We start from the raw sequence: 20,262 nt of genomic DNA, 5'->3' as shown, positions 1-20,262 counted from the left end.
TTGCCCAATTTCTCTCACATCTTATATAATCAATTTAATAATATTACATTCAATTTCAGTTAGCAACTCAATTCAAAGCAGATAAGATTCATCACCATGCCAATTCACAGATTTATACTAGCATCCAGTAAGATTAACAATTGCAGAGCAGCTTCACAGACACATCAGTTCAACATTCAACATGTAATTATTTTATAAAATAAATTTCTAAAAGAAATAATCAACTCCCCTTACCTCTAGGTTGTTCCGTACAGTCTACAGAAAACGCCTTAACAGTGACCCACACGGCGATGCACTTACAGAACCTACAAATCACCAAAGTGGTGATGGAGAACAACTCTTAGGACTAAAACACAATAGAAATCATAAAAGGGGGTTGTAACTGCTTTAAATCAGTAAAACCCCAAATCCTATAGGTTTCGAAAATGACGGAGGAAACAGGGAAACAACTTACTAGAAGGAGACAGAGAAAGTAATCGGTTCGAAGTGAAGCCCTTGACGCCAGGAACGGTTTAGCAGCACCCAAGTAAAATTTGAACGGTTCAATGGAGAGTATAGCTAGAGAGAAGACAGAGGATTTGAAGAACCTGGTTTTAGAGAGAAGGAAAAATGGCTTAATGAAAGATCTGATTTTAGAAAAGCCCCTTCTAAAGCTAAGACACCCTTAGTCTGATGGGCTTGACTGCCTCACATATTAAGGTCTAATGACTTTAAAATAATTTTCAGGCCTTTACAGTAATATCAACAAATATTACAATATTTGGTTATTTACACCATTTTGGTTTAAACAAAATTTACATTAAAATAATTCTTACACTCTCAAAATGATAAAAAATTAAATATTATGTATACGAATCTTATTTTTTAAAGCTATATAATGGACAACTTAGAATAATTTACTATAAAGAAAAGTACATTTTGGATTTGTAGTTTATTCTACTCATTTTTTTATATTATGGATATATATTTTTTAAGTTTTTGATAATAAATTGACAATTAATTTGTGTTGGGAGTGATTATAATTCGTGATCACCATGTGTTACGTTGCTGGTCCTTAGAATTTCTCTTGATCAAGCCTTTCAAAATTATAATTGCAGTGGAAATTATTAACTTAACATATGTTTATATTAAAACCTTTAAATATTATAGAATTGATTTGTGAAATAGGAATATTGAATTGAGAAATGTTTTGGAATTAATTGCAAACTTGTTGATGAAAAGTTTATCTATATAGATAATCAGACAATTATTCTATTCTTACACTGTATAATATACCTAGTGTTACAGTATTCATTAGAAAGATACATGTGGATTTTACTGTATAAAATATAACATTTTGAGACAAAATTTTACTTATAAATATAAATTTTGTCATAATTTATATATTATTTGTGATTAATTTTTAATTTATCATAATAACTACTTATGATAGTGACAAAATTAAAATATAATACGACAGTTCTATTAAAAAAATAGAAATATATATTATAAATAATTATTCAAAAAACATGATAAAAAAATAAAAATATACATTATCTCACAAATACAATTTATAATCAACATCAATGCTAATCATGTGAAAAAAAAAAGTATAATACAAAACTAATCAACTAAATGTCTGCAAGTTAAATGTCCTTCACATTTAAAGACTAGTTTCTTTAGACAAAAAATAATTTTTTTTAAAAGTATAATTATTTTTTTCTGCTTATTTTGTTTATGTTTACTTTTATAGATAAACAGTTTAAAATAACTTATAAACAAATAAACAGGTTTTAATTTCTACTTATTTTAAAAAAGAGAGATTAACTCACTATCATCTTTTATTTACTAAAATATATTCTAAATACACAAATACATACGCATATATATATATATATATATATATATATATATATATATATATATATATATATATATATTAAAATCTTAAAATATTAGATTAACTTGTGAAACCGAAGTTTTAAATTGTTGCTTTACCAAAACACCAAACATATTATAGATATTCTTCAAAATAACAGTAATTAAAAGAAAAGGAAAAAACAATTAACATTATGTACAGAATTTCTCATAACCAAAATATTTAATAATCGTATATTTCTCAAAAATCACAAACAATAATAACAAGTTTAAAAAAAATTAAAGAAAAACATATATAAAACAGTAGATAAATATTTGTATTGGTATAAATATTAACCAAATTTATTAAGAAAAGTGTAATTATATAAAAAACATATAAATTAGTAAGATGAAATGCATGTTTCACATAATATTGCAAGAACTTGTGTTCTCATCACTAAACATGTGTTCATAACGACACTCTGGAGATTTATTGAATTCAACTGCTTCGGGTTCATATTCTTGAGTCACTTCTTCATGTTCATTGTCACTGACATCGGCTTTTGCCTCTTTTCCGCATGCACATCCCATCTTTATCTTCTCACTCTAATATATCCTACACCCATCATATTTTCATTCAGTACAATAATAATTAATTAAAAAAACATTAATAATAAATATATTTATAAATAACCTAAATAATAGTTAACAAAATAATGAAATTGAAAATCAACAAACAAAACAACACAAGTAATTGACAAAAACCTTAACAAAACAAACTCCAATGAATGAATGAATATTTTCCACACTGACAGACTATTTATAGACAGATATGTTTAGAGTTTAATAATAATGGAAAATCTGTCCTTTTCTTTTTTATTACTATTACAGTATTAATGAAAAATCTGTCAATTTTTTATTACTATTACAGTACTAATCATCAGGATGTATGCCAATTTTCTTGTATTAAAGATTAATTCACTATCATCTTTTATTTACTAAAATATTATATATATATATATATATATATATATATATATATATAAATACTATAACTCTATCAATCACATGCACTATCATTAAAATTAACTAATTAGTGTAATATAATATAGAAACAAAGCAATTATTTTTGTAAATTATAGATTTGGTTTGTATTACATTTTTTTTCATGTTTCTTCGTGATTTTAATGTAAATCTTCTTACAAATTTGTATAAAATGAATATTTTGCGAAATTTAATATGAATTTTGCAAAGTTTATACAAAATATTTGTAAAAAAAATTATGAAATATGAAAATTATAACAGTGAATAATAATATAAAGGTAAAATTTTAAAGAAGTAAATATAAAAAATAATTAAAATTTTGTATTAATTTCTATTTGGTAAGAAACTTGTATAATAGTTTTTAAAATATAGACGACAAACCAAATCAATTTTACCAGCATTTTAGGAAATGAACAAATTTGTATGTTGCCTATGTTTTCTGCAAAATTGTTTCTTTAAGACTTAAGAATGTAATATTTTCTATTTAAATCAATCAAATTGTTGTCATTTATAAATATTACAATTACCAAGATTCATTCACTATGACAAATGAATAATGTTTCAAATATAAAATATGGATAATGATATTTAGACAACATTTTTTTGACAACATTTGAACATTGATTATGTGTCAATCTGTGATTGGTCAAAAATTACTCTACAATAATGTTTATGATTATTATTATTGATTGTGGAGTAATTTTTTATCAATCATAGATTGACACGTAATCAATGTTCAAATATTGTCAAAAAAATATTGTCTAAATATCATTATCCATAAAATATACTTACTTATCACAATATTCTACTCTATATGCTATGAAACTTTTTCTTTTCTATACTTTTACTGTTTTACATAAAAAAAAATATTTTGATTGTTGTGACAATTTGATATATTCATTATCTACATTCCAATTTAAATCCCTTAAATGTTTTATATTTATTATATAAAAATTGATAAATTCATTTGTTAAATATCTGAAAAAAAACAAGATAACAAATCAACACAAAACAATATATGTAATTCTTCAACTAATATAAGACCTTTTAAAAAGAAATATGACCAAGTATAATTTATCTCAATGGTGTGAAAACATGTTTAGTCATTTAAGACATTATCTTAACCAATGATCACGTTATTAAATCTGAACTAAGAATGTCAAGACAAATATATACACAATATTTTGATAACATGAATTTTAATTATCTAAGTGAAAATGTGCAAGTATAATCATATTGATTTGTATCAAAACTTATTTTCATGGAATTTTGATAATCAAGTAACAAAGGAAGCAAATATTAATAATTGAATATTTATATGAACTTCAATATTTAAGATTTATGTTTTTACTCAAATTATAAAATTAAAATTCTTTTCAATGTTATACTTTACCATGCGAACTTGTGAAAATTCTTGAATTTTAATCCAATTCCTTCTCCTTATCTTAATTTTTTTTTATAAAAAATATTATATCAAAACTTTTTAAATGTGAAATATCCCTTAAGTAGTGATATGAGTTAAATAGGATAACACTTGCACTTTAAAACATAATTAATATAATGAAAACAATGTCATTTGATATTCTATTAGAATTTATATATAATGAGTTTTTATATTTTTTTTATTTAACACTTAAACACAAAGATGACACATGTGTAGAATTTTTCATTATCTTTCAGTTATATATATATATATATATATATATATATATATATATATATATATATATATATATATATATATATATATATATATATATATATATATAACTCTTAATTAAATGGAGACGTTTATACATCATATTATTAATTCAGTCAAACACACAAAGTTAAATAATAGCAGGTAAAGATAAGGTAAATAAATGACACATATATTCGATCCTAATTTGTATTTAAATTTCAGTAATTTTTTTTTTAAATAGGAATTTGATGATCTACAAGTTAAGCTATGATAGATCCTCAACACAAACTCAAGGTTCTGCATAGTGTATGAATTATTGTTGTAAATTGTTTTATATGTCAATAAAAAAAAGTCTATTAAATGTACAGTTATAAGAAACAAATGAAAAGAAATTAAACTGGTTCTTTATTTATTTACATCTTGGTAAACATTAACAAAGAAAAGGCTGTAGGGACAAATGAAATGAAACATGGATGAAATGCGTGAAAACTAAATTGGTGAGGGAAAACATAGGTAGTAAGGGTGAAATAGGAATAAGGGAGAGGTCAAGAGGAGGCATATTGTCCATTCTGAATGTAAATTTCAAGCAGAGATCAGCACGAAGAGCAAAGCAAGTTCCTTGGACCGGTAGTTAGATAGAGAGGAATCAAAGCGAAGTTACACGAAGAGAGAGAAGGAAATTGAGAGAAAATGATGTTAGACGGAACCGAAGATGAAGAGAAGTTTCTCGCCGCTGGAATCGCCGGTCTGCAGCAGAACTCTTTCTACATGCACCGTGCATTGGTAACTCCTCCGTTAAACCCTAATATCTATCTTCTTATTCTGTTCCACCCCGCACGATCTCCCTAATTCTGATTTGATGTCCAAATTCCTAATTCATTCCGATCCAATTTCGATTCGTCGCAGGATTCCAACAATCTCCGAGACGCTTTGAAGTATTCGGCTCAGATGCTCTCCGAGCTCAGGACTTCCAAGCTTTCTCCTCACAAGTACTACGAACTATGTGCGTTCTTCTCGGATCCATCGTTACCTTGAGTTTGTTTTCCGTTGGATCCTTTACTTAACTGCTTCTGTCCTTGCCATAGCTAATTTGCATCTCTTTTTCTCTGAATTCGGTGTTTTAGATATGCGTGCCTTTGATCAGTTACGGAAACTTGAGATGTTCTTCGAGGAAGAGACTCGTCGTGGTTGCTCCATTATTGATCTTTATGAACTCGTCCAGCATGCTGGAAACATTTTGCCGCGATTGTGAGTGAGAGTGTTGCGGAATCCATTTTTTTTCTTTTTATATTATTTTTTTATTATACACGGTTTATGATAGGAAAATATTCCCGAATGTTTCGTGTTAATCTTGCTTATAAAATGTAATTGTAAATTATTTTATCTTATATTTTGTATGTAAAGCATTGCATTCTCATGCTGATATTTTTAATTCCTGCTAATGGAGTGTAATTGAGATTGACGTTTATTAGTTCATCAAACGACTCGTGGGGAAGGTTTTTTGGATTGTTTAAAAATCAATTGTGTAACTTTGCTCATTGATAACTTGGTGGTTTTGAACCTCATGGTTCGCTCTAATTTTTAGTGGGAAACATTTATTGTTTTGAGCTTTTGTAGTGGTTATGTGTTCACTCTTTTGAGTTTAACATGCTTCTTACTTGCTAGCTGTTAATTTTATGATCACAATCAGGTATCTCCTCTGTACAGTAGGATCAGTATACATCAAGTCCAAGGAAGCTCCCGCAAAGGATGTTCTTAAGGATCTTGTGGAGATGTGTCGCGGTATTCAACACCCTGTTCGTGGACTCTTTCTAAGGAGTTACCTTTCTCAAGTTAGTAGGGATAAATTGCCAGATATTGGTTCAGAGTACGAAGGGTAAGTAAAGCAAGATTTTTTGCCCTCCGCTTCTTTCATAGGCAGGATTATTCCGCTGAGGTTTCTTAATTGAGTTAGATTTGAAGTTTCAAGGAACTGAGCCAGTAACAGTGAACATTTGGAACATAATTGATGGCAGCCTGAGTATCGCCTTTTCTCTATCAGTGTTGCCAACGTTACCATTATTCCATTTTACTTTTGCAGTGTTGATGCATGATGTCAACTCATGGAGTCTTTAGGATAATTGAGCCTCCTTTTTTTGTTAACACTTGTTTTTATTATTCATCTTTTGATTTCTGCTGTCCTTTTCTGATTCACCTTGTGACTTGTGTCTTCCCAGTTATGTGGCAGTCACAATAATCTTAAAGCTGCTCCAATTTCAAATTGAGCTTGATAACGAATGCTTAATTTGACAACTGTAGGGATGCGGATACTGTAGCGGATGCTGTAGAATTTGTACTTCAAAATTTCACTGAAATGAACAAACTTTGGGTGCGGATGCAACATCAGGTTGGTTGAATTGCCTGCACATCATTACAACACTCATGTTCAGACATGCATGTTGTCTCGGTAGTTGCACGTCATGAGGGTAAAATATATCACGAGGGCATGATTTCTGGTCATGCAGGTGTAGTAATGCATGTGAATCTTTCATACTCTTAGCTGACCCTGAGTTGAGGCTTGCTGTCGGGCTTTCTGGTCTGCAGGGGCCTGCCCGGGAGAAGGAGAAACGAGAAAAGGAAAGGAGCGAGTTGCGTGATCTTGTAATACCTGAAGCCTGTAACTGTTTTGCTTCACTGCAGTGGGGTTGTATACACAATGAAATGCTTATAGAAGGCTTCTATTGCTTTTTTGTCCTTGATATATTATTAGGTTGGGAAGAATCTTCATGTTCTCAGTCAGATTGAGGGTGTTGACCTAGATATGTACAAAGATGCCGTGCTTCCCAGAGTACTGGAGCAGGTATAATTGGTCTATTGTTTCTGTTTCTGATAATCAAAAGCATTGTTTGCTTTCTAACCAGAAGATATGATTGCTTTTCCACAATTATCTTGGACAGGTTGTGAATTGCAAAGATGAGTTGGCTCAGTTCTACTTGATGGATTGCATAATTCAAGTCTTCCCTGATGAGTATCACTTGCAAACTCTTGATGTGTTATTGGGTGCTTACCCTCAACTTCAGGTTAGTGAACTTGCACATTTATTTGTATGACTTCTGGAGGATTCCTTGTTTATATGTTTTCTCTCCTTCCAAAACATGAAAGTTCAGATTAGTGAACTTGCACTAATATATAATATTATTTAATTGTGAAGAAGCACCAGTAGAACATGAAGACATTAATCAAAGAATTCTGAAAAATAGAGAAAGTAAATATCTATATAGTGGTGATTAACAGTTAGCACATCATCTGAGTTGTCAAACTGTTGCACAAATTTCTGTCAGGTGTAATACTTGTAAAGTTAGAATTCAAGAAAGGAGCTCTATTTGTTGTCTCCAAAATTTCCCTATAGAATATGATTTTAATTACAAACTTGCGTTAGTTCTAAGTTTGTGTGTCCGTATGTGTGTATATATATTATCGTATGTATTTACTAATAATGTTACTGTTGCGTATCCAAGTAGGAGACGTAACGAGAACAACCTCTCACACACTCAAGACAAGCAAAAGAATAATGAAAACATGGAATTGAACGAAAGAATCTCTTTCATTGATGGTAATATGTGGATAAACAAAAGTAAACAATAATTGAGAGCATAACCTCTGCCAATTATTTCTAATAATTGGGAGCAAGATCTTCGTCAATTACCTGAGAGCATAACCTCTCTTACAAAATTCACCAATCAAAAGCATACCTTTAACCCTAAACTCTAGCCTTATTTATACTATAGTATTTCCCGCCCATCTCCTACTAAATATCTCTCTAGAATATATCTATATTTAATGTAAATACCCCCTGTATAATCCCCTAGTATCTATTATATATTGTATATTTCTTTGGACTGTATATTTATTTACTATAGTTATCTTGTACTGAATAATATCCTAAGATATGGATTTGATTACTCTAATTAACTTCTCCAGAATATCCTCTCAGAATATCTTCCTTATTATTCTAATTATCTTCCTGCCCATCCTAACTGTTGTGGCAGTTAGGATGCTTCCTTGCTGCTTCCAATCATTTGGCCTGGTCGTTCCCACTTGCCTACCGTTTGGTCAACTCGCTCCTCTTTGTCAACCGTTTGGTCAGCTTGCTCCCCAACCTTCCACCGTTCGGCCTCCTTGCTCCTCTTTGTAAACTGTTCAGTCAACTTGCCCCCTGTACTCCACCGTTCGGTCTCCTTCTCTTTCTCTCCTATACCTTCTTCTCTTTCTCATATGCTTTCAAACCCTTACGATTACCTCCCTCCTTATACCCTAACAGTTACAGTCACCAGTACAATTTAAAATATATTTTTTTTGAGATCTGTAATTTTCTGATTCAAGGTACAAAGGTACTATAAAGTTGTTTCAATAAATTAGCATCTCCTTTTTTTGAGTTCTAGTTGGTGTATCATATGTTGAACAATAAAGTGGGCATGCGTACCAGGGAAATCAATCTATGTTGAATACTAGGTTTTATTAGTAAAGTGAGCATGTGTGTCAGGAAAATCAATCTATGCTGAATGCCAAGGTTTTATTAGCTAAGCATCCAACTGTTTCCGCTCTGGATTAATTGATAAGTACACACTTGAAAGTGTCTATCGTATCTTTTGCTTAACTATAAAAATTGCATCCAAAATATCCATGACAGTTTTGTGCTGCAAATACTCAGGTATCACCACGCATTAGCTTTCTGTTTTTACCCCCACTGTATCTTTCAGGCGTCAGTTGATATCAAGACAGTGCTGTCTCAGTTAATGGAGAGGCTTTCAAATTATGCAGCTTCAAGTGCAGAGGTGTTGCCAGAGTTTTTGCAAGTTGAAGCATTTTCGAAATTAAGCAATGCCATTGGCAAGGTATTCTTTCCAATTCCTTTTATCTTGAATATTTTAGCCATGTAGTGCAAATATATATATATATATATATATATATATATATATATATATATATATATATATATATATATATATATATATATATATATATATATATATATATATATATATATATATATATATATATATATATATATATATGTATGTATATATGTATGTATATATATTATCTCAATACTGTTTTGCTGCCATAAAGTCATGGTTTGTCCAATATTTGCAACTGATATGATTTAGTGCACAGTAGTCAAGTGCATTATAGCGGATTAGCCTTGGACATATTTAGGATTCAAATAATGGATTGGGTTTCAATAGTAGCCATTGCAGCTGCAGTAGTAGTTTTTTTTGGTATGTTATAGTGGTGCTACCAGGATATGGCCCTTCAATTCCCGTTTTTTCTTGGTGTCGGTTTTGATTTTTACAGTCTGTATACTGTATACCTAAATTCTGAAAAATGATATAAATTTCTTTAAATTTGTGATATTCATAATCAACAATAGAACGTTGGTGTTTTGAATAACAAAGGTCAAATACAAGTTTCCTAGATAGGAATCAATCACCAATCACCATCTTCTAAATCCTAGTCTTTATCAATTTCACTATTATTACAATTATAGATTTCATTTGGAAATTGAAATTCCACAAATAGTTGGCCCCAAAGCTCCAATGTCTATGTTCACGGGGCTTTTATTTGGATAAATGAATAGTTCTTCCATCCATCTGCTATGGCTGCTATTTGGTCAGCTACACCCCCGAAAGCCACTCTACTACTGCAGCCCCTGTAGTGCTTGGGGGTGGGGATGCCTGCTTTGCTACGCATCTATAGTGGTACTATTTAAAACCTTGTTTTCGCTCCTGGAACACTGTTGTTCAGGTTTTTCAAGTAAATATTCCACACAAGTTCCTGAGTTTTGACCTCCATTCTTTTCACAGTTTATCTTGATATTCTAAACAGTATATAAGTGGTGGTAGGTGATAATGGTTGTGAATGGGGATGGAATCAGAACATTTGTGTTTAGAGTTGAGTTGAGAGTTGGTTAACTAACAATATCATGGGTTCAGGCTGTGTCCAGGACTAGAGATGGTGGGTCAGTCCATGTCTAGAATTGGAGATGACCCAGGTCACTTTAGGTAAAATAATAGGGGGCTAATACAAGAGCCTAAATCAATGCAAGAACATAGATAACCATCCCAAAGACTACCAAGAAACAATGCCAAATTGTCATTGTTAAACTTGATATTGGGTGGGAGAGAGAGTGTTAGATTTAATCGTTGACCACTAAACTGCAGCCAAGGTAGCCAAAAAGCCATGGGAAGGGTGGAAATAGGTTAAGGGGGATCTATAAAGTAGAGTGGATGTGAGGCAGGACACTGATGACAATTAGGGATTACAAGTTGGGCCAAACCTGGCTGACCAGGTTGGTATTTTCAGCCTGCTTTGGCCAGTTGGCCCATTTATTTTTAATTAAAAATTAAAAGGAAAATGCCTTATTTTTCATGTTCCACTTGAACATTGAAACTGTCTTATTTTTCATACTTTCAATTTTGATGTTCTTGACTAGAAAGGTGTATTTTACATCTTTCTCATATTTTTGTTATAAAATGTTTTTGTTTTTATGCTGAGTTTTGAAATATGATGCCTTGATTTGTTATGTAGGTGATAGAGGCACAACCTGACATGCCCACTGTTGGAGTTGTAACTTTGTATTCATCACTTCTCACCTTCACGCTTCATGTTCACCCTGATCGCCTTGATTATGCAGATCAAGTCTTGGTATGTTTCATTTCACACTGTTTGCACACATTCATGTTTTCTTTTCAATTCATAGATTATTCTTACCCGAATGTACCCATTGGCATTATTTATTTTATAATTCATGGTAATGCACTAATACTTTAAAAGAAAAATACAATTTTAGTTGAAATTTATGATAAAATAATTGCATTTAGTGTGTATATATTCAATTGAACTTGTGGCAGCATTAGTTCTTTTCATTTAAGGAAGCAAACTTATTCCTGTGTTTTGTAATATCTATATGCACTGACTGTATATATACTTTTTAGGGAGCATGTGTGAAAAAACTATCCGGCAAAGGGAAAATTGAGGACAACAAGGCAACTAAGCAGATTGTTGCTCTATTAAGTGCTCCACTAGAGAAATATAACGATGTTATGACTGCACTGAAGCTTTCAAATTATCCTCGTGTAATGGAATACCTTGATATTCCAACTACTAAGGTCATGGCAACTGTTATTATTCAAAGCATTATGAAAAATGGAACACACATTTCTACATCAGAAAAGGTATGTTATAATTTACTTGTCTGCTTTTTTGGTGCGAGTTCTTGTTATAACATAACTTGATTTGCTTGTAGGTTGATGCATTGTTTGGACTGATAAAGGGGCTCATCAAGGATTCTGATGGAGTTCCTAAAGACGAGGTCACTTCAGTACCATGACTAGTCTCATTTTGCTATTTTTTTTTACAATGCCTATTTGACCTCTCCCATTAAGGTTGCCTTTTATAATAATACATTTATATGTTGCCATAACTATAAAAAGATAAAATAATCCTTACTTTTGTGATCCTTACTCTTTACCTATTTCCCCCATTCCCCTAGCTTGATGAAGACGATTTCAAAGAGGAGCAGAATTCTGTTGCCCGCCTGATCCAAATGCTTTATAATGAGGATCCAGAAGAAACGTTTAAGGTTAATTACTTATATTCTTGTGTTCTGATGATCATAATTCTTTTTGTACTTGTTTTTCTGCTGGAAATTTTAGCTTTCAAACTCCAGTTAGTAATTTTAGGCGGCTCTACTTTTTACTTACCAGTACTTCCCATACTGAAGCTGCACATGAATATTACCCAAGCAGATATTAAAGAATAAATCTTTGTCAAGCACTAAACTGAACTTGTTATCTTGGGATATTGCTTTATCATTTTAATTGGTCATGTACTCCTTTAAATATAAAAATTAAGTTATGTTCTGACTCCAAATCCACGTTAGACCTATTTATGTAAACATTTGAAAGTATTTTCTGTCTTAGAACTCTCCTAGAACTCACATTTTTGTTCTGAAGACGGCTTAGTACATTAAGAAAGAACACTATATATAAACTAGTTAGCAATGGTAGGTTTTTTAGTGTATTAGGATAGAATAGATGTATAAACTGATTTTGACTTGTGAAAATCCAATGTATTTTATCTTTTTGTTTTGTTTATCTAAAAATATTTATAAAAAAAAAAAGGTATGAATAAAACTGAATATATTGATAAAGCACTAACTGGCTATAGGCACTTATGAGTCTTAAGACATGTTTTCCTTCTAAACTTATCTGTGATTTTAATATATCTAATATGAGCAAATATTGTTTGATATTTTTCCTGTGACTGCAAACTACATTTTTGACCCCCTATATAGATGGTAGGAGTTTGTGTTTATTTTTTTGTTCAATCTTTAATTTATCTAACAATTTTTGTGCATTAAATCGCAGATCATTGATACTGTGAGGAAGCACATACTGACTGGAGGACCAACACGTCTGCCTTTCACTGTTCCACCTCTTGTTTTTTCTTCTTTAAAGGTTTGTGTGACCTTTTTTTATCAGTTGCTGGCTTTTATTTGTGCTGTTTTGCTTACATAATGATGAATTGATAGTGCTGGAGATCGAAGCCAAAATGACAAGACTTGCTTATCTTTTACCTCATGCTTTCTTGATGTTGCTGCTGTTCCGTGTTTTATCTTCATTGCAAAGACAATCGCCTCTGCCACAGCGCTATTTGCTGCTTATATTTTTAGTAAAGAAAAAATAGTAGAATTTATGCACTGTATGTTACTTTACTGTCTACAGTTGGTCAGGCAGTTGCAAGGTCAAGAAGAAAATCCTTTTGGAGATGATGCCTCAGTAACACCAAAGAAAATATTTCAGCTTTTAAATCAGGTAACGCATTATTTTCCTTACAAAAAGGACGTGGGTTTTTATTTTCCTTTTAATGGTGATTTATGCCAGCTTATTTTTTTGTTAATGATGATTTAATATTTAATAATATAGAGATCGTGACTATTTGTTGTTGAAGCAAACAATAATAGTAACAGTTTGTATTTGCGAGATATCTCTGTTTGCAATATGTGTTCAATACTTTCAATGTATTTTTAAAGGTTATGAACAGTTAACTGGTAAATTTATTTGATGATACATTTATCTTTCCTCAGACCATCGAGACCTTGTCAGGTGTCCTGGCACCAGAATTAGCACTGCAGTTGTACTTGCAATGTGCTGAGGTAATGAAATGTATTTCGTTGTTATCAAAATGATATGACAAACTCTATTTGCTAATTTCTTGCTTCTGTTCTTTCATTGAGGCTGCAAATGACTGTGATTTGGAACCTGTTGCTTATGAATTTTTTACACAAGCTTATATTCTATATGAAGAAGAAATTTCTGTAAGTACCCTCTTCTAGTTTTGTACTTCCCTTTCTAAATAGAAATCCTGTTATTTTCATGGCATCAGGTGGAGGAGTGCATATGTTGACAAAATGTATTGGTTAGCCGTTCTCAACTATGTGTTTGTTTTTTCAATATTAGGATTCCAGAGCACAGGTCACAGCTATCCATCTAATAATAGGAACTCTTCAAAGGATGCATGTCTTTGGTGTTGAAAACAGGGATACTTTAACTCACAAGGCCACAGGGGTAATTATTCAATTCCATTATGCATACTGGTGCTCAGTATATACTTTTATACCAAATCCTCATTTTTTTGGTGCCTTCTTATTGGACAGTATTCTGCAAAGCTTTTAAAGAAGCCAGATCAATGCAGAGCTGTATATGCATGCTCCCATCTGTTTTGGGTTGATGATCACGATAACATGAAAGATGGAGAGAGGTTTGTTTTATAAACAGGAGATTTTAGACTTCTAATGAATGCTTATTTCTTTGCTTGAACAGAAATAGCTGGTGAATTTTAATTGTTTGCATGTCCAAATAATGAATCCTGTTGTAGGATAACTATCCAGTATCAGGACGTTGTAGATGTTTATAGGGTAACTATACGTGAGAAAAGGAGAAAAATGCAAATTTTAAAAATATTTTAGATTGTTATATCGGTTCTAAAGTAAACTTTTAGATTTGGAAATAGTTTAGTTAATGAATTATTATTGTAACGGTGATTTGCAAATATTTTTCTGTACTTATTGTTGATAGAAGAAAATTTAGGATAGATAGACTAAACTAGTCGAGAAACAAAAAGTCATCTTTGATTGGATAACTAGTTAAAGAGAAAAGAAATATATGGATTTGATATAAAAGATAAAAAATTATTACAAAATGAAGACAGAGTATAGCCGCATAAGATAGTAAGTATAAAGGATATCTGTGTTCAAGATTAAACCCTTTATAATATAAGAGTGTATTAAAGGAGAGTGAGAATGATTTTGCCCTATGCTGCGCTCTCTTACGGGCGTGAACATATTCACATTGACCCGGCAGTGGGAAAAGCATCTTGGGAAAGAGAAAATAGATGTAGGATATTTTGAAAAAGGATTTTGGGAATTTATTTCTTAATTTATTTTATCATGATTCTTACTGTTTTTGTTATATTCGAATTTATTTTTGAACCAGGGTCCTATTATGTCTCAAACGGGCTTTACGAATTGCAAATGCTGCCCAACAAATGTCAAATGCAGCTCGAGGTAACACGGGATCAGTAATGCTCTTCATCGAGATATTAAACAAGTAAGTTAACGTGCATAATCTCTAGTCAGCATGGCTTTTGTTTGGTTTGCAACATATAAAATGGAATAATGACGCTGTGTATGTGTTTTTTAGGTATCTCTACTTCTTTGAGAAGGGAAACCTACAAGTAACCGTTGCTGCTATACAGGGCTTAATCGAGTTAATTATGAATGAAATGCAGAGTGATACCACGACTTCAGATCCAGCTGCCGATGCTTTCTTAGCCAGTACTATGCGATATATAGAGTTCCAGAAACAAAAAGGTGGTACCGTAGGCGAGAAGTATGAAGCTCTCAAGGTTTCACACGCTGGATGACCAATACCCTTCATCTTGTCATGTTAGCTTTTGAAGCAACCTGTTTTTGTGCTGCTCAAGCAACTGTTTTCAATTCTCTTTGGATTTCATCTCCACAACCACAAGTTTGTGCCTTCCTCATCTGTGCTGACAGCAAAACTACTCGATCATTGAGTTAGAACACCGATTCACCGTGTAACTAATCAGACTGAACCACTATTGCTAGATCCATCTTTTCTTTTATCAAATTTTACAATAGTTGAGAGAAATTATTTGTAGTACAGTTCCTATTTAAATTCATAAAGTGTGCGCAAAGGTTTACTCGGTCGGACTTGTTGATTTGCAATGCCAGACGAAATCTCCATAGATGATTTATGTTTTTTAATTTTAAAAATAGTAAAAAAAAAAGTATTTTTCAAATAATTGTTAGATGTTATTATCAAACGAGTTTCGACTTTTAAAAGGAAACAATAATTCGTTAGTGAATTGTTAGACCGGAATGGAGTGTTCGATGTATTTCGATGCTCTGTAGATGTAATGTCACCATATAATATCGGAACTTACCCCTTAATCATATATTTTTTAATATTTATGAATTTGAAGTTAAATTTCCCTAAACTTTGTGGGGGGTAATATACATGCTGACATATGTATACGTTTGAAACCCTTACAGCTGAAATTATGAATGCAAGTGTAAGAAGCATATGAAGACACGTTTTGGCAAAAGCTAAATATATGAGTACCACAGCTGTGCATGTTTTAAAAACGGATTATTAGTAAAGGATAAAACATGATTAGGAATTTAATATTTCTATCTTTTAATGCTTCGCTTCACATTTTATCTTAGTAGTGTAATGCACAAGTGTATTTGTTCAACGTTTCTGGTCTCCCAAATAAATAATCATGGTATTTGATCGCTTTACGTTTTACTTAGAGTTTCTATTACTAACAGCACAAGACTTTATTGTTTTGGCGAAAACATTTGTCACGAGTCCCACTTGCAATTGTCTACGCGAAAATTATAGTTCTTTACATGCACATTAGCAAATTCCGCTCTCAGTAACTTTAAAAGTCATTATTATGAAAGATGTTAACAATAAACTCCCATAAAACATTCTTTTAACACTATTATTATTATTGACGGAAATTTAGTGAAAATTACAAAAACTTACAAGTCTCATTTATTGTATTCAACAAATCTCATTTATAATTTCAACACATTTTCCTCCTCTCGTTAATATATACAAAAAAAAAAACAAATATTTGACTTTTCGTAACGAATCAATTTTCTTTTTGGTGAAGTGGATCAAAAAGTCACGAGGTTGACTGTAATCTGAGTTTTGTGCAAATTGATTTGCTATATTCATAACCTACTAAAACAACTTATAGTTAAGGTCAGGCCATTGTGTGTACCAAAAAAAAAAAACAGTAATAAAAAATTATGTAAACGAGGAAAAAACTATTACTATTTGACGTGTTTTTTCACAGAACTTAGAATTTGTAATGGAGATAACGTCCATAAATATAACGTGAGGAAACTGCTTCAGTCAAAGTATTTAATCCAACCAAATGACTACTAAGAATGAACTAAAAACCTGAATGAAGCCTTGAATCGAAATATATTATAATTTAAATATATAACAATCAGACAAAGTCGTTATCCTAACTGGGATATTCCAGTCTATTAATACATAAATAAAAACGGAAGTTATAAGAAAAAGGCGGGAACCACGAAAAGCAAATTTGACTATTAGAGTTGACAACAATTCAAAGAAAGTAAAGCATTAAACCAGCTTATGCTTCAAGGAGATCTAGAGTATTTGTCTGAGGAACACGAACACCCACATAAACTGCAACTTCTTTAATAGCAAAGAAATGATAAAAAGAAAGAAGGGGAGGGTAATACAGGTAGGTAGAACAAAGGGCAGTCAAATGTTAACACCTAGTGAATCACAATATCGAACAAGCCTTTTGTCCTTTACCCTTCTTTTTCTTCTGCTTAGGTGGTTGAAGGACAACTCTTATGGCCGCATCAAACACTGCCTTCACGTTCTACAATACATGCCACAAATAAATTTAACCAACATGCCATGTTAACCACTGATTTAGATAACAAAAAAAACTCAACCATTTACCTCTTGTGTTTTTGAACTGCATTCAATGTAAGCTGGTGCATTGATCAGCTTCCTAAGCTCTTCCCCCTTTAAGGGAATATATGCACATGTCAGATTTAATTAATTGAAATCACTAAACAAGATTCCAGTGCACCACAATCAATATTCACCTGAGCTGCGGTAATAGGCACGGCACCAGGATGGTCTTGGCAGAACTGCTTATCATCCCGAAGATCTATCCCATTACAAACCAAAAAATAACAATCATCGGACTCTTAGTTGACAAAAACCATCAATACAACATGCAACAACACTGAAGAAACTAAAACACAACCATTTGTCACCTCAATAGAACAGATTAGGCAATGAACGTAACTGGAACATTATTTGAAAATTGTAATACATATTTATAGGCAGGGCATGCCTTTCAAAGTATACAATGAATGAATAAAACTAACATCCTAATGGCGGTATCAACTACGTTTGGAAAACAGTGGAGATGAAAATCTAAAGAAAAATGAGAATAAAATGCACCAGAACTCCAGCCGCTTCTGGCCAAAAAGACAAAAGAAATCTGATTCAGCAGTTCACTAAGATCATGGAGAATTTCAAAGATTCTGTACTAGTATCTAAAGTCAATATTTATCAAACATGTAATCCATTGGGTTAAGTTTATATATTTCATTGTAACACAAACCAGAATAAATGAAATCAATGGATAAGCCAGATGGGAGCATCTAATGAATGACAATACCAGTATCAAGTTATACACTAACAAACATACCGAGCTTTGTGCCGACCAGAATTATGGGGACACCTGGTGCATAATGCTTCAACTCTGGAATCCACTGGAAATGAAACCAACACATTCATTTTATCATCCATTTTTTATAAAATGATCCATAGATCACCGGCAATACAGAAACCTTGTAATGTTCTCAAAACAAATGACAAGAAATACACCCAAAACACAGGAGACCACAACAAAGTACCTTTTTAGAAACATTTTCATAACTGGCCTTGCTTATGAGAGAGAAGGCCAGAATGAAAACATCGGCCCCACGGTAACTCAAAGGTCTTAATCTGTTGTAGTCCTCTTGTCCTGCTCCACAAATAACCCAATAAATCCAGAGAAAACTTTCTACAACATCAAAAATATCATAGAAATATAATCACACAACAGCATTACCGGCAGTATCCCACAAACCCAGATTCACAATGCTACCATTGACAACCACATTTGCACTGAAATTGTCGAAAACAGTCGGCACATAATCCTGTTTTCACATAAAGAACCAAGTTGAAAAAAAAAGGAGACATTAAATGCCTCTCTCTCCCAGAAAACACAAATACAATATCATTTTTCTAACCAAACTTCATAATAAAGGACCCATTCTAACTTCGAAAATGCTGTTTGCTGGCTTATGAAACATATCCCATCACTTCCCGAAATGCAGATGACAAGAAAAATGCAACTGAATTTCTTCAATTAGCGGAACTGAACAATCACCCAACCAGACCCCAAAATTAACGTTTGAAATGCGAAAAAGAGAAAGGAGAAAGAAACTAACGGTGGGGAAAGTGTTGCTGGTGTAGGAAATAAGCAAACAGGTTTTGCCCACGGCACCATCCCCAACAGTGACGCACTTGATGAACCTAGAAGCGCTCATCTTTTTAACTCGGAGAAAAGAAAAGAGACACGAAAAGCCTCAGATCTTCACCTGAGGACCCGATGACACACCCCCTCCAATTTCTTCTTCTTCTTTTTCTTCTTCCGTCTCAATTACACATCTGCGGCAACAAAAAAGACAAATGAAAAAAAAAAACACAGAAGAAGCAGCCAAAGAATGAGGAGAAGAAGCGAAAACAGAAAAAGAACAAACCCTAATTGCGAAAATGCGGAAAGAGATAGAGAGTTAGAAAGCAGGGAATGGAAAAAGGAGAAATGAGGAAACCCTAAGAAAGAGACAGACCCTGTTGTGAGAGTGAGAGGAGAAGGCATTGACGAAGGGGAGAGAGAGAGAAAGGAGAAACCTTTTTGGCCCGCAAGATTTTCCTGTTGAACCGTTCATGCAACACAACACAGCACAACACTACACAACAAACAAACTCTATTCTTATTAACCCTTCTTTTCCTATTCCTTTGTTTAAAAATAAATTATCATTCTCTTTTTATCGCAGACAAATTCGGATCCTTACTGCATCAATTCATCCTCACCCATTCATGCTTCTTCATCACCTTTTCTCTCTTTTTCTTTTCCTTACTCTCACATCTTCAATTTCACTCTCTTTTAACGCAAATTCGGGGCTTCATTATTCCAATTAAAGCATCTTCTTTCACCTTAGGACACTCCAAAATTATACACATTTTTAAACTGTCAAACTTTCAAATTTTATTTACATATTCAGACTATTCACAGAGTAACTTTCTGTAAAATTATGAACTGCCATATATTATACTAATCATCATCGACCATTGCGGGTCCACCCCATATAAACTGCATAAAATTATATGTACAGACAAGATAAATGTGTATCAGATGATAAAAAAAAAGGTATTTTACCAGGCAAATCTTTGTTTTGTAGTGTGAGAAAAATGTTTGTTTATTTTATCAGTGAGATTAAAAGCTATGGTAGCACGTT

General features: G+C 32.2%; 2 protein-coding genes and 1 long non-coding RNA gene across 5 annotated transcripts in view; 1 reads left to right on the top strand and 2 right to left on the bottom strand.

The window, feature by feature from the left end:
• Positions 1-637, bottom strand: part of LOC106777476 — a 2,011-nt gene extending 1,374 nt beyond the window's left edge. The window contains exons 1-2 of the long non-coding RNA XR_001376947.2: positions 455-637; positions 235-305 (exon numbers count right to left, since the gene is read on the bottom strand). This is a non-coding gene — a long non-coding RNA (uncharacterized LOC106777476). The remainder of the gene's footprint in view (positions 1-234; positions 306-454) is intronic.
• A 4,380-nt stretch (positions 638-5,017) lies between these two features.
• On the top strand, positions 5,018-15,871 carry LOC106777647 (vacuolar protein sorting-associated protein 35A). The gene is made up of 21 exons (XM_014665308.2): positions 5,018-5,344; positions 5,468-5,564; positions 5,686-5,809; positions 6,252-6,437; positions 6,860-6,947; positions 7,145-7,201; positions 7,311-7,400; positions 7,498-7,620; positions 9,301-9,435; positions 11,129-11,245; positions 11,536-11,775; positions 11,847-11,912; positions 12,093-12,182; positions 12,970-13,059; positions 13,327-13,416; positions 13,689-13,757; positions 13,839-13,919; positions 14,062-14,169; positions 14,259-14,362; positions 15,097-15,210; positions 15,304-15,871. The coding sequence occupies exons 1-21, from the start codon at positions 5,252-5,254 to the stop codon at positions 15,524-15,526; spliced, it is 2,385 nt and encodes a 794-aa protein (XP_014520794.1). The 5' UTR covers positions 5,018-5,251; the 3' UTR covers positions 15,527-15,871.
• Positions 15,872-17,105: 1,234 nt separating this feature from the next.
• On the bottom strand, positions 17,106-19,885 carry LOC106777517 (rac-like GTP-binding protein RHO1). Of its 3 annotated transcripts, none has more exons than XM_014665095.2 (8): positions 19,593-19,885; positions 19,191-19,410; positions 18,809-18,896; positions 18,612-18,721; positions 18,404-18,467; positions 17,790-17,854; positions 17,641-17,706; positions 17,106-17,557 (listed from the first exon to the last, which is right to left on the bottom strand). In XM_014665095.2, exons 2-8 carry the CDS (start codon positions 19,287-19,289, stop codon positions 17,456-17,458), a joined length of 594 nt encoding a protein of 197 aa, XP_014520581.1. In that variant the 5' UTR covers positions 19,290-19,410; positions 19,593-19,885; the 3' UTR covers positions 17,106-17,455. The 3 variants fall into 3 exon arrangements, with proteins under 3 accessions (XP_014520581.1, XP_014520580.1, XP_014520582.1); XM_014665094.2 differs by having other exon boundaries at positions 19,654-19,885; XM_014665096.2 differs by having other exon boundaries at positions 19,503-19,620.
• Positions 19,886-20,262: the final 377 nt, after the last annotated feature.

This window comes from Vigna radiata, chromosome 11, assembly GCF_000741045.1.
Source record: "Vigna radiata var. radiata cultivar VC1973A chromosome 11, Vradiata_ver6, whole genome shotgun sequence".
Lineage (NCBI taxonomy): Eukaryota > Viridiplantae > Streptophyta > Magnoliopsida > Fabales > Fabaceae > Vigna > Vigna radiata.
This window is presented reverse-complemented; position numbering and strand designations above follow the sequence as displayed.

Bases quoted from the DNA above. Each gene is read 5' to 3' on its own strand.
- LOC106777647 (XM_014665308.2), top strand. From the start codon at position 5,252: ATGATGTTAGACGGAACCGAAGATGAAGAGAAGTTTCTCGCCGCTGGA. The intron at 9,436-11,128 runs GTATTCTTTCCA...TTTGTTATGTAG, and splicing joins TAAGCAATGCCATTGGCAAG to GTGATAGAGGCACAACCTGA. The intron at 11,246-11,535 runs GTATGTTTCATT...TATACTTTTTAG, and splicing joins ATTATGCAGATCAAGTCTTG to GGAGCATGTGTGAAAAAACT.
- LOC106777517 (XM_014665095.2), bottom strand. From the start codon at position 19,289: ATGAGCGCTTCTAGGTTCATCAAGTGCGTCACTGTTGGGGATGGTGCC. The intron at 17,855-18,403 runs GTATGTTTGTTA...GTAATGGGATAG, and splicing joins TCTGGTCGGCACAAAGCTCG to ATCTTCGGGATGATAAGCAG. The intron at 17,707-17,789 runs GTGAATATTGAT...ATTCCCTTAAAG, and splicing joins TGCCTATTACCGCAGCTCAG to GGGGAAGAGCTTAGGAAGCT.